General features: G+C 49.8%; 1 protein-coding gene across 1 annotated transcript in view; it reads left to right on the forward strand.

The window, feature by feature from the left end:
• Nucleotides 1-10,714: 10,714 nt before the first annotated feature.
• The window catches only part of LOC144108514 (neprilysin-3-like), a 49,418-nt gene continuing 47,131 nt past the window's right edge, over nucleotides 10,715-13,001 (forward strand). Inside the window, exons 1-2 of the mRNA XM_077641729.1 lie at nucleotides 10,715-10,817; nucleotides 11,043-11,115. Coding sequence (XP_077497855.1) covers nucleotides 11,074-11,115 — 42 coding nt within the window. The 5' untranslated portion in view covers nucleotides 10,715-10,817; nucleotides 11,043-11,073. The remainder of the gene's footprint in view (nucleotides 10,818-11,042; nucleotides 11,116-13,001) is intronic.

Here is a 13,001-nt window from a genome sequence, read left to right on the forward strand (position 1 = left end):
CCACGCTCAGGTACAACGCTGTCTTTGCAGCCTCTGTGCGTGGTTTTTAAGTGTGTCCTGTTGCTTTCAAGAAAAGTTCAAATCGCTGCTTGAGAAGCTTCCAGTTCCTTCCATCATCTCCGGTTATGCGTACCGATTCCGCTGAATTCACGCTGTCCGTGCCCTATCCGTAGGACTCACTGCGGTGCGATACTTCAAGGCGAATCCCACTTCTGACGCCATATATCAGTCATGGTGACTGACAGAGTGATGGACGCCAGTTCGCGTCGAAAGAACGAATGCCAGTAGTCGTTTATTGCATCGTATATAAAGCCATGTTGGGCGAGAGAGTAGTGTTATCAGGAAAGGGAACGTCGAAAGTTGTGTGCTCGGAAGCAAAGCTAAATCCGCGCACAAGCAGATATGATACAAAAAGGTTTCACTTATATGAAGGACAGCCCAGTGACCTATCGAAAGGAAAATGATAGGCTTAACGTTAAGATACAGGAAGAGGGCAGAGTGGGTCAGGCAACAAACAGGACTCAATGACTTCCTAGTATAAGTCAAGCAGAAGAAATGGACACGGGCAGGGCATGAAATATGAAGGCAAGATAACCATTGTCGTCAAGGGTAACAGACTGCAGGACAATACAGGGCAAGTGTAGCAGGGGGCGTCATACGCTCAGGCGGATGCATGAGATTAGGAAGTATCAGGGATAAGGTGGTCAAGTGCATGAGTCAAAGTTAATTGGAGAGAAATGGGAAGCGATGCATTTGTCATACAGTAGACCAAGTTAGGCTGATGAAGATTACATTTCCAACATTCTACGGGGCCTGAACCGATGCTCGTAACTTGTGCTATACGCTCTATCATTGTCGAAAAGAGATAAAAAGCCCTCTTGACAGCCCCCTTTTTATCTGACGCTAAACCTGCTTCTTCAGGCTTGAGAGTGGCCGGCAAAGCTCCCAGCCAGTGTCAAGACGTAGAATAACTCGCCATAGAGTAACCCCTCAGACTGTGCAAGAAGCAACCGAGGCCAAGCCACTTCCCAAGGAGACATCCCACACTAAGGCGCACAGACCTCGCGGCTCGCCTAATGTGACTTTTCCGAGCTGGAAGTGATATATGAAGAGTTTTAGCGGCCAGTAGAGCGTGTGCTGCGTGACATCTTTTGGTGAACGCAGAAAGTACCTGTTTAAGTGGGTGCCTGCAAATCCATCAGAGGCAGTGCCAGAACGATTTATAACATCGCCTTTTAAACCATTCTCTACTGATTGCCGAGATCGCGTTTTAACCCACAGCGTTAAAGCCCCCATGTCATAGAAAAGCCGGCGTCGGCGTCGTTGGCCGTGAGCGAAAAAAGCGCAAAAATCCCCAGAAAGCAACCTCCGTGGAAGATGGGCCAGTTAGGGCACATAACCTTGTGACGTTATAACAACCTGCCTACTCTGGCAGGAGGCAGTTAATTTAACGATTGGTTGCCAGAGGTGGCTCGGGAAGCGCAAGCGGCGTTTCACAAGCCCCACCGGTGGCAGCATCTGCACCCAACGCAGGGCACTGGGCACGGCGTAACCGCTGCAACACTGAGCCAGTAGTGGTTTGAATACTTCCAGTACTCTATGTATACAAAGCAGAGAATGACTAATTCTGCATATAACGCATCAATGTCCTTACTACAGAGCTTAGGGGTCCCCTCCGGTTTTTTTTAATCACATCCAGAGGTATCTTTAAAGGGCCTTTGTTGATTATTGTTGGTTGGTGCAACTACTTTTATCTGGGATGACACTATGAGCGATGTTCCCGGTTTTTGAACGAAATGATTGGCGCTTAAGTTATGTACTAAGTAACCTTATAATTAAGGTAATAAATACAACACCAGTCCCAATTGTCCTCTGGCTGAGCTGCTAACGCACAGGACAGAGAAAAAACATTTTTATGGGGTATAAGATCCTGGACACAGAAGATCAGCGCGAGCTGGTCATCCACATGGTCTGACTCAAGCACGGAAATCTCATGGGCGATCTGGTACAAACCATATTTTATGCACCATCTAATCTCTTTGTGGTCCACCGCATGGCGTCCTGCAAGCGTTACGCACATGACGCGCTTCGCTAGCCCACAGTACAGGTGTAGAGTTCCCGCAGTGAACAAAGACGACCTCTTGGAAGCCTAAGGCTGTCACCACGGAGCCCGCATGAACGTCGAGCGCAAGTGCTCCTGCTGGAACTGAAGACCGTACAGGGCTTCGTGCTCTGTCAACTGTAGCTGCAGTAAACACTGGCGGGAATGCAGGAACAAGTGATAGAGTTGGGTTATGACACTCGAAGTTCCGTTTTGCGCAAGCACAGCTGGATACTTCATCAGCTTCTTTCTATGTGACACAAGGTTAGAGATAGGAACTTGTGTGTGGCTGAGGACTTAGTTGATCGAGTCAAGTCCTCTTATTGTACTGCAAAACTGATCTGCAGCAGACCCGCAAGGTCTGCGCTTTTCTTCCTGACCTGTCTTTCAAAATCAGTCTATAATAATGACTTCTCTCGACTTCGCCTATTCAGATCGTGAGCAGTCGCGCAGCGGTCACGGCCAGCTTCGCTGACTCTCTTCAATACGTCAGTTGCTGGATTATGAGCATTCAGCTTTTTCGGCCCTTGTCAAAGCAGGAAATTTTTGCGTACTTTCAATTCGTGGTGCTGACCTCTGCATTTGTATGGTTGACCGGAGGGTGGAGATTTTTTTGTCTAAGATCTGTGTGTTATAGTATTATTTCCTTGCAGCCTGCGCATTATGGTGGTGCCTAATCAAAGGTTATAGCGAAATTCACTGACAAGAAGAAAGCGAGTGACATCCCAGAATCACACATTCCATTATTAATTAGCATTGTAAAGATGCGAATCAAAAAAGAAATAAGGACAGCCAAAATCTTTGTTAACACTGCGCAGCTCCGTATCCAATCGTTCGTGAGCGCCATACTTGAACTTCGTCAGCTTCGTCTTCTTCGGTTTCTCTCCTTCGGCGGCACTGGTCGCTGGGGCATCAAACCCCAATTGTCTCTCTTACAATACCCCTGGGAGAAAAGGCGCCATCCTGGCGGTCTAACGGCACGATATGATAGCGGGGCCGCAGTAGGGTTTCAGGCGGTCGAAGTGGACAATTTCACGGCCGTGGCGGCGATGATCAGGCGAAGTCGTGAATGGCTTGACGCGATAATTGACTGCAGATGTCTGCTGAACTACGCGATAGGGGCTGTGGTATTTGCTACTCAGTTTTTTCGACTGGCCTGGGCTGGAGGAGGGCACCGAAGCCAAGCTAAGCATTCAGGAAAGTAAGCTGGCGGCAGACAGGTACTGTACATGTGGCGCGGGCAATTTCTCACAGTGCTGGTCGAGCGAAGTAGAGGAACGGGCGAGTTGACGGCATCCTTCAGCATGCGCAGCGACTTGAGAGACGGTTGTAAATTTGGAGGAACCGGGGCAGTAGGGAGTATGGTGTCCATAATTGAAGACAGCTCCCTGCCATAGAGAAGAAAATATAGGGAAAATCCAGTAGTTGCTCGCGTTGCAGAATTGTAAGATAGGTAACGAATGGTAAAATGCGATCCCTGTTGGAGTGATCGGATGAAATGTACTTTGCCATCATGTCGCCGAGGGTCCGGTTAAAGCGCTCGGTCATGCCGTTCGTCCGGGGATGGTAAGATGAAGTTGTACGGTGGACGATGTGACACTCCCGAAGAAGGGCCTGCAGGACTCCGGACAAGAAGACGCGACCTCGGTCGCTGAGCAATTCCTGAGGCGCACCGTGGCGAAGAATGATGTTTTGCAGTATGAAACCGGAGACGTCGGAGGCCCTTGCAGCTGGTAACGGGGAAGTTTCCGCATAACGCGTGAGATGATCTAAGGCGACAATGATCCAACGGCGCCCAGCAGAAGTGCTCGGAAGGGGGCCGTAAAGGTCGATTCCAACAGGGTCGAAAGGGCGGGCGGGACAAGGTTAAAGTTGCAGAGGAGCAGGTGAGTGCTGTGGTGGATTCTTGCGACGCTGACATTCCAAACAAGAGCGGACGTACTGACGGACAAAACGGTACATGCCTCGCCAATAATATCGAAGACGTAGGCGGGTAAAATCTTTCAGCTGACCGGAATGAGCGCATTGCAGGACATGATAACTGGCACAAATAGCGGAGAGGAGATGCCGTGGAATCACGAGCAGGCATTTGCGACCATCTAGTAGGTATATGGGACGGTACAGCAGCTGGTCACGCACGACAAAGTGATGAGCTTTAAGACGGAATGCTCTAGAAGGGGGGCGTGCTGAGCGGTTGGCTAAGGCATCCAGATTAGAAGCGGTCCAAGGATCTTTGCGCTGCTCAGAAGCCATATCAATGGTATTAAAAGAACTCGAGAGGCTAGAAATTGAGGCTTGGTCGAGTTCACAGGACACATTGAAGCGTGAGAGGGCGGTCAGCATCGGAGTGTTTACGTCTGGAGCGGTAAATGACATGAACGTCGTAATCTTGTAAACGAAGATTAAAGGGCATGATGATCGGTTATGACAGCAAACTGGTGCCCACATATAAGGGCGAAATTTTGTGATCGCCCAAATAATCGCCAAACGTTCTTTTTCCGTGAAGAAATAATTAGTGTCCGGGTTTGTGAGTGCACGGCTTGAATAAGCAACGACGTACTCATTGAAGTCAGGTTTCGGCTGATCAAGAACGGCCCCCAGACCGATGCCGCTGGCGTCCGTGTGGAGTTCTGTAGGGGCGGAAGAGTCGATATGGCAAAAAATCGAAGGGGAGCTGAGATGGCGCAGCGTTGCAAAATCGTTGACGCATGCAGTGTAACAGACCGGTCAGTCGTGGCCGCCGGCGAGGAGCTGTGTCAGTGGGGCAATAATGGGAGCAAGATTCTTGACGAAGCGACGAAAGTACGAGCAAAGTCGAATAAAGCTTCTAAGTTCTTTCAGAGAGGCGGGCATCGGGAAATCAGCAACTGCTCGGAGCTTGGCAGGGTCCGAGAGGACACCATCTTAGGACATGGCGTGGCCTAAGACAGTCAGCTGTCGGGCGCCGAAGTGACGCTTCTTCAAGTTAAGCTGCAGGCCAGCGCGGCTGAGACACTGAAGGACACTCTCAAGATGAGGAAGATGAGACAGAAAATCCTGGGAGAATACAACATCGTCCAAGTAGCCGAGGCATGTTTGTCATTTCAGCCCGCGTAGGATATTGTCCATCATGCGCTCGAAAGTTGCAGGCGCGTTGCAGGGACCGAAGGGCATCACATTAAATTCATACAGCCCGTCAGGCGTGATGAAAGCGGTTTCGGGCAGTCGGCTTCGGCCATCGGCACCTGCCAGCAGCCAGAGCGGAAATCCAACGTTGAAAAGTACTCCGCCTCTCGCTGGCAATCAAGGGCGTCATATATACGAGGCAAGGGGTAGACGTCTTTCCGAGTAATTTTTTTTTTAGCCGGTGGTAGTCGACGCTTAATTTAATGGAACAGTTCTTTTTCTTCGCGAGTACAACGGAGAGAAGTAGCCCACGGGCTTTGATTGGGCTGTATAACTCCACGGTATAGCATGTCGCTCACCTAATCATCAATGATGCGGCGCTCAACGGAGACGCGGTAAGGGCGCTGGCGCAAAGGTCCATGTGTTCCAGTGTCGATATGGTGGCGACCCGCTGTTGCATGACCCAAAGTGTCTTGGTAAGAATCGAAGCACGCGCGGAAGCACTGAAGCAAGGCGGCAAGCTGGGCGCGTTGGTTGGTGTTGGTAGCTGCGGTTGTGAGGAGACCATCGCTCATCTTCTCTGCGAGTGCCCTGCATTTGCGAGTGCAAAACATACACTGTGTTTTGCCCTGGACCGCCTCGATCCTCGCCCATTAACAGAGTGAAAGATCCTCGGTCCGTGGCCACAGCAGCCGACTGCCCTCAAGGCATACAAGGCACTCTTTGCCTATTTGAGAGCGACTGGATTGAGTGACAAATTGTGACAGCGTTGTGCGTGTGTGTGTGTGTGTGTTATGCCTTTTCCCCTTCTCTCTTCCTCCTTTTAGCCTCCTAATCTCTCTTCCCCAGTGCAGGGTAGCCAACCGGAACCCCTTTCTGGTTAACATCCCTGTCTTTCCCTCCTCCTCTTTATCTATCTATCTATCTGGGCGCGTTGGAGAGGTGGAAGAGCGGCATCGACGGAATGGGCAAGCCGTTCGGGAGCGGTCTGGTCGGCTGCGTCGATGGGAGTAGTGAGGGGGCGTAGTTGTCTTGCGCGGGAGGGTCAACTAGAATAGAAGAAGCATCGTCGAGATCGATGACGTCAACCGTGCCAAGCGACTCTCCTCGAAGTAAAGTGGTCGGGATAGGCAACGTGTTCGCAACGTACAGGGCGCTACAACCACGAGAAATTGTGAGCACAGCATGCGGGACCATGACAGATTTGCGGTGCGCACAAACGGGTGAGGGCGAAAAAAAGACAGTAGCGTTAAAACGTGCCGCACAAGTAAGGGGAACAAGAACAAAAAAGAGAAATCCGGCACGTCGGTGTCGTCAGCAGCAAGAATATGCGCGGCGGTAGCAGGGGGCGTCCACGAGAGCATCACACCGCGCGAATAATCAATTTGAGCACGTGCACAGTCGGTGCTTACGTGATGCGCGGACAGAAATTCTCACCCGAGGATGATGATGTGAGAGGAGCGGGCAAGAACGAAGAATTCAGTGGTGTAGGAGAGGCCTTAGATGATGAGGCGAGCGGTGCACGCTGCGAGAGATCGAATGGGGTCAGCGCTGGCGGTTCGAAAGGTAATTTCAGAAAGCGGCGTCGTAAATTTTTTTTTAGTTTGCGGCACAAGTTGCCACTAATGATGGACATGGCAGCACCAGAGTCAATAAGCGAAATGAACAGGAACACCTTCAACCAGCACTTCAATAGCGTTCAAAGGAGGGGCAAAAGGGCTTGAGACTGTCGTTGACGGCGCAGTTCTTACCTCCGGAACAGCGGAGCCTAGTACTCCGCTTGGAGGGATGGTGTCCGGTGGAGCATAGGAGAGACCGAACGGCGGCGAGGGGACGGCGACGGGGGGGTTCGGTGGTAGGAGTCGGAGTGATAGAGCGATGCTGGGGCAGAGGAGAAGAGGCAGGTGCGCAGGGCGCGGGAACGGTGTACTTCGGCGCTTGCCCGTACGTAGTCGTGAGGACGGGATCCGCGCACGCGGCACCGACGGGTCACATGACCAGCGAGACCGCACGTATAGCAAATAGGGCGGTTATCTTGCTTGCGGCACGGATTAATAGGGCGTGGAGCGGTGCGAGGCAAATGCTGATGAGTGAGTGGCATTGTAGGGGCGAGCGGTGGCTGAGGGAAGACGGTGCCAGGTGGCGCATAGGCCGGAACAAACGGCGGAGGTCTCGGATCGGACGACAGCTTCAGCATATGTCAGCAGTGCAGTGACCACAGGGGGTGGACTAGCGGGCGACAGGACCTCTGCACCCTGCTCCTGGATGGCACGCTGAATGGAAAGCGTCAGCGTTGTCGTTGGAGCGGTTGAGCAGGTAACCGACGATAACTGGCTGGCGACCTCCTCCCGCACAAACTGCTGGATGGGCTGGAGGAGCGACTGTTGGTCCAGAGCACCGTCCCCTGGGAGAGCCAAGCTGGAAAGTGTGGCCTCCAGAAAGCCAGCACGGCGGGTAGAAAGGCGCTGTTTGCGCAGCTCATCGAAACTTTGGCAGTAGCCGAAGACACCGGAGACAAGCTGGGAATCCTTGGCAACGAGCATCTGGAAGGCATCATCCTCAATGCCTTTCATAATGTGTTTGATCTTATCGGGCTAGCTCATAGAAGGGTTGATACCTTTGCAGAGGTCGAAGACATTTTCTATATAACTGGTAAAGTTTTCACCGGGTTGCTGGGTCCGACTTCTGAAGCGTTGCTCGGCGCGAAACGTGCGCACTGCGGGACGGCCAAACACTTCTGTCAGGCTGGTTTTGAGAGCTGCCCAGCTGTAGATGTAAGTCTCGTGGTTTCGGAACCGGAGATTGGCTACGCCGCTCGAATAAATGATAACGTTGGTCAGCTTGATGCTGTCGTCCCACTTATTGTATGCGATTAAGCGTTCATAGGAGGTGAGCCAGTCTTCTACGTCGGGGTCGTCCGTGTCGCTGAGGATCGCAGGGTCGCGCTGACGCACGGGACCGGAACAGACGACGGCGGCGTGTACAGTTGGGCCAGGCTGGGCCGGGGTGTCAGCCATCGTAGTGGAGCCTGGTAATGGGCGTTGGTCTGCAAGTCCATAGGTCCGTAAGGTCCGTAGCTCCATGGTGGGAACAGGCCGCACCTTCACCAAGTGTAAAGACGCAAATCAAAAAAGAAAAGTAGACGGCCAAAATCTTTGTTAACGCAGCGCAGCTCCGTAGCCAAGCAGGAAGGAAGGAAGGAATGAAGGCTTCAGACGTTGCTGGCACATAGCCACTACGGGGGAGTGGCCAAGACACAGGCGGTAAATTACTGGAAACCGGAAAGTTTTGACGGAAAAAGGAGTGGTAATAGTATGTAGTCTGAGATATTGGAAGAGGGAAGGAAAGGGGTTCAGTTAACTTGGAGATCAAAGACGGGACAATTGCTTAATGTGCATAATAGTACGCAATGCCTGTAATGTTGCAATGTCTTACTGTCTGAGAGCGGGAAAAAGAAATTAGAATGGGAGTCGCTGCGTTTCTTGAAGAAAATTTTGCACAGCAGAGCGCACACTCCTGTCGCTTCGTCCAAGCAAAGAAGCGCCATTGGAAAGAACAACCGCGGAAGACACAGGCAAGCCCAGTTGATGAAATGGAATTTGCAAAAGACGCTTCCTCAAATGAGAAAAGCGGAGGCAGAACAGCAGGAAGTGATCTATTGTCTCAGGTTCGGCACAAAAAGGGCACAGTGGGGAAGCTGCCAGGTCAGATCTGTGAAGGTAGAAATTTAGAAGGGGAACCCGGCAACGCAAGCGCGTGAAAGAGACCTCTAGTCTGCGTGAGCGCCAGTCTTTGCTACTCCAAGGATGCAGAAGACGCTGATATTCGGGAGATGATGTAAGAGCCGAGGAAGCAAATTCCTGAAATATTGTGTAGCTGCGAAACCTCACCGCAGCTGTATATGCACACGATGGCAGGACAGCAACAATTGAGCCGCTGAGAGAGGCTCTTGCTAAGGAATCTGCAACCTCATTTAAGTGAAAGCCCATGTGACCGGGTACCCAAAGCAACCTTACCGAATTTAGATGGAGTGGAATCAGGAACCTAAAGAGGCGTAATGGCCGAGAGTCAGTGGGTGAGGATAAGGAAGAGCAAATGGACAGAGAGTCTGTCATAACCACGACCTGGGAAACGGTAGATTCTAATTTTCGTAAGGCTACGATTACTGCTAATAATTCAGCCAGAATAATTGGAGTGAAGTCAGGAAGACGGAGAGAAAAAGACCAATCCAGTGAAGGCGAAAAAATTCCCACGCCTGCCTTTTCGCGATCCTGCGAGGCATCGGTAGCAATAAGAACATGAGAGGGAAAGGACCTTAGGTGGTCCTGCAATAGACCCTGAAGAAGCGGGAAGGGCTGCAGCTTTGCATTCGATGGGAAAATGTCATCCAATTCAATCTGGACAGATGAGGAGTTGTTATATATTTGGCGGACATCTGTGTAATGAATATTTATGCAATCAAGGAGGGACTGCACGTAACTTATCTGCGGGGTATGAAATCGAGACCAGGCAGCACTAAAAAAGGCGGAAGGTTGACTAAGAAATATTATACTGGAAGCGTGAAGAGGTGAGTCGCACAGTTTTAAAAATGTTTGAACTGTTAAAAGGCGAAACCTAGCTGATAACGAAGGCATTCGCGCCTCAAGGTGCAGAACAGCATTGGCGACATATTTTGGAAGCCCCACACAAAGGCGCAACGCCTCACGCTCCAAAAGCACAAGAGGGCGAAGTTTATAGGCAGGAGCTCCTGAGAATAAAACACACCCGAACTCCAAAATTGGGCGGACGTACATTTTATAAATCATCAGAAGCGTATGCCTTCTCATGCCTGACCTAGCACTACAAAGCCTGCGCAGGATGCCAATGGCCCGAACTCTTTTTGCAGAAACTTGCTCAATGTGTGGCCGCCAGGAGAGAGTAGAGTCGTATATTACACCGAGATACTTCACCGTCTGAACTTGAGGTATTATGTTATTTCTATAGACCAGGCAGATATTTACTGGAACAGAAACTGGAAATACTAACAATGCGCATTTCTTCACATTAAGGGAGAGATGAATTCTTCCTAGCGCCAAACTGAACTTCGTCAGCTTCGTCTTCTTCGCAAACAAAACTTCGTCAGCTTCGTCTTCGGCCTTTTCTCCTTCGGCGGCACTGGCTGCTGGGGCATCAAACCCCAACTGTCGGTCTTGCAGCATTTACAAATAACTGCCTTAAGTTTCATGTTAAGGAGATGGCTAATCTTGCCTGAATGATAGTGTGGGCATTGCATCACCGCTTGCTTTATTGTACACGGCCAATTTTGGTCGCTTCTCCACTTCACTCGTTGAAAACCTTTTCCCATTGAATATAATAATCTATAATTAGGTCTATATGTAATACTAACAAGAAAAAAGCCAAATCGGTTAAAAACTCGCACACTAACACGCCTCTCAGCAAATTTCAATCATGTCACGAGCCACGAGGTTCGGTCCGACTGCCGGAAGAGAAAGTGAAAAACTGCAAAGCGCACGACGGCCCGCGAAGGGATCGCAGTGCTGATAGCTGCTTGCAGGCCCGGCGTTGCTACAAGCGGTACAGTGTTTCAGACATCTCGACAGCCGGATCGACAGTAAGTTTGGCTTTTACAAGGCGCTGTAAGGCGCTGAGCTGTAGTTAGGGCTTCTTTTGAAATAGGCCTACTGCGTCGGTTTTTTTGGGGACGGGAATGTCTCTAATGTGGGCACGAGGGAAAAAGCCTTGCGTGTTGAGCAGCAGTTTTTGGCTGAGGAGGCCGTGACTACATATGCTCAGAGCACATTGCACATCTTCATGCTCACTTTGCCGACCATTCCAGGTGACTGCTAGAACACAGAGAAAGCGGAGCCATGGAGGAATCGACAGCAGCTCTTTGGGTGTCGGATGGTGAGGTAAGAAGAAAAAATTCGTGGTGCTAGCTTCAAACTGTGCTTCAAGAAATCGGAGGCTTCTTGAATACAGGATGGCCTGTTATCAGTGCGATCGTAACGATGGGAAGACATTACGTGCCTAGTCGCATCATGTATTACTAAAGGGTAAGCGTATTGTTGTTCAGGGACCCCAGTACAGGGGGGGGGGGAAGGAAGGGGGGCGGTCGCCCCCTCCGCCTCCCCCGCATTTTATCCAGAGGGGGCAGCGTCCCCACCCCCCCACACACACACTCCAAATGCTTGCACTCGGATAAAATTTCTGACAATTGAAACACTTCAGTTCTAGGAGTCTTTTAATGCAAAGTACAGCAGGGTTGAGCTACTTGGCTTATTTGTAAACCATTTTTTATGAGCAACCTAAAGCAGACATGTCGCAACAGAAGTCGACTGCCTGGCTCGTGTTCATGATCATAATTAGCAGAATTTAAACAGACTATGCACAAATTTTTAAAATGTAATTAATCACTCCACGTGCGTACATCTATAAAGCTTCCCATTTTAATTAGTTTTATGTTGCCGTGAATCTCTGCAACATTTGTTCGTTCACGCTCAAAACCGCCAGCACGGGACTTTATCATTTTGTTCTGCAATGCTAGATGCGACCAGACTTATTTCCATCAATCATGGCCACGTGCAAATGCTTCCACATTTTTCCAGATTGTTGTAGTTGCTCTTGGGTAATTATCTCAAAGGTTCCTTGCCGGCTTTAAATTGAGCGCGGCCAAGAACTGCAGGCATTCATTTCGACGACCGCCGAGCACGCTTGTGGCTATCGACGCCGCAGCGTAGTCATTCAGTTATTGGTGGGCGCGAGTCCACCAGGCAAAGAGATTCTTTTGGAAGCGTTTTCGTTGTCTTCCTGACCGACGTCACCACAACATGAGAGTTTGCGTCAAAAGATAAACCTTTGAACATTAAATGATAAGAAATAAAAAGGAAAAGAATTACGTAAATTAGCCATAAATAAACAAATAACAAAATAAGATCGAAGTCTTATGCCCCTCCAATCAGGAAAGAGTTCCGGAATCTCTGTTGTTAGTTGAAGTTCTGATCACTGAAATAAACAGCATCAGGGGAGTAAGTAGTACCTATAATTGGACTAATAGCGGCGCAGGATGGGTGAGCTAATCTGAGAAGTTGCTGTAATTGCAGGTAGAACCGCGGTATTTGATTTTGCTTAGATTTCGTGCCCCAGAGACTTGTATAAGCAGACATCAGCAGTAATCCAGCAATGTCGTAACAAGGACTTGGAGGTAGCCTATACAAACAGCAAAAACACCCTAAGAAACTCGGCAGCCAATATAAAGGTATTAATAGGAGAAGTGAGATGATACCAAAAACATTTGAAGTCACTGCGGTAACCCGCATTGTAGGAATGCGAAATCCTTGACGCCTCCTCCTTTCTCTTTGCTCTTCTTTGTCTCTCTTTGCTTCACTCGTCGCCTCTCTTTGCTTCACTTGTCCCTTCTTCTCACATTTACTCGATTAAGCGCTGTTGTAAATTCATCCAAATTCCCAATTACCACAGTTAATTGTCTTAGTTAATCAAGTTCTATGAATTGCCCATTTTGACTTCTAAAACTTTGCGTCACGCATAGTTTTAAAATTTTGGCGCTATGCGTTGGCTCCGCCTACACTTCCGGTTTTTCAAATTTAATTGGCGCCACACGTGGCCCTGGCTCCGGCCACTTTTTGGACATTATTGGCTTTACTTAATTAACCAATAAACTTATCGGCATACTTCATTTTTAGACACCAACCTCACATCACCCTCTTTCGATCACAACCATTCGTTTGGCGCTACCTCTTCTAAGTACCTTACAACTGCTGCGGGCGCGTTTTACGGA

The sequence above is a fragment of the Amblyomma americanum genome, chromosome 10 (assembly GCF_052857255.1).
Source record: "Amblyomma americanum isolate KBUSLIRL-KWMA chromosome 10, ASM5285725v1, whole genome shotgun sequence".
Taxonomy (NCBI): domain Eukaryota; kingdom Metazoa; phylum Arthropoda; class Arachnida; order Ixodida; family Ixodidae; genus Amblyomma; species Amblyomma americanum.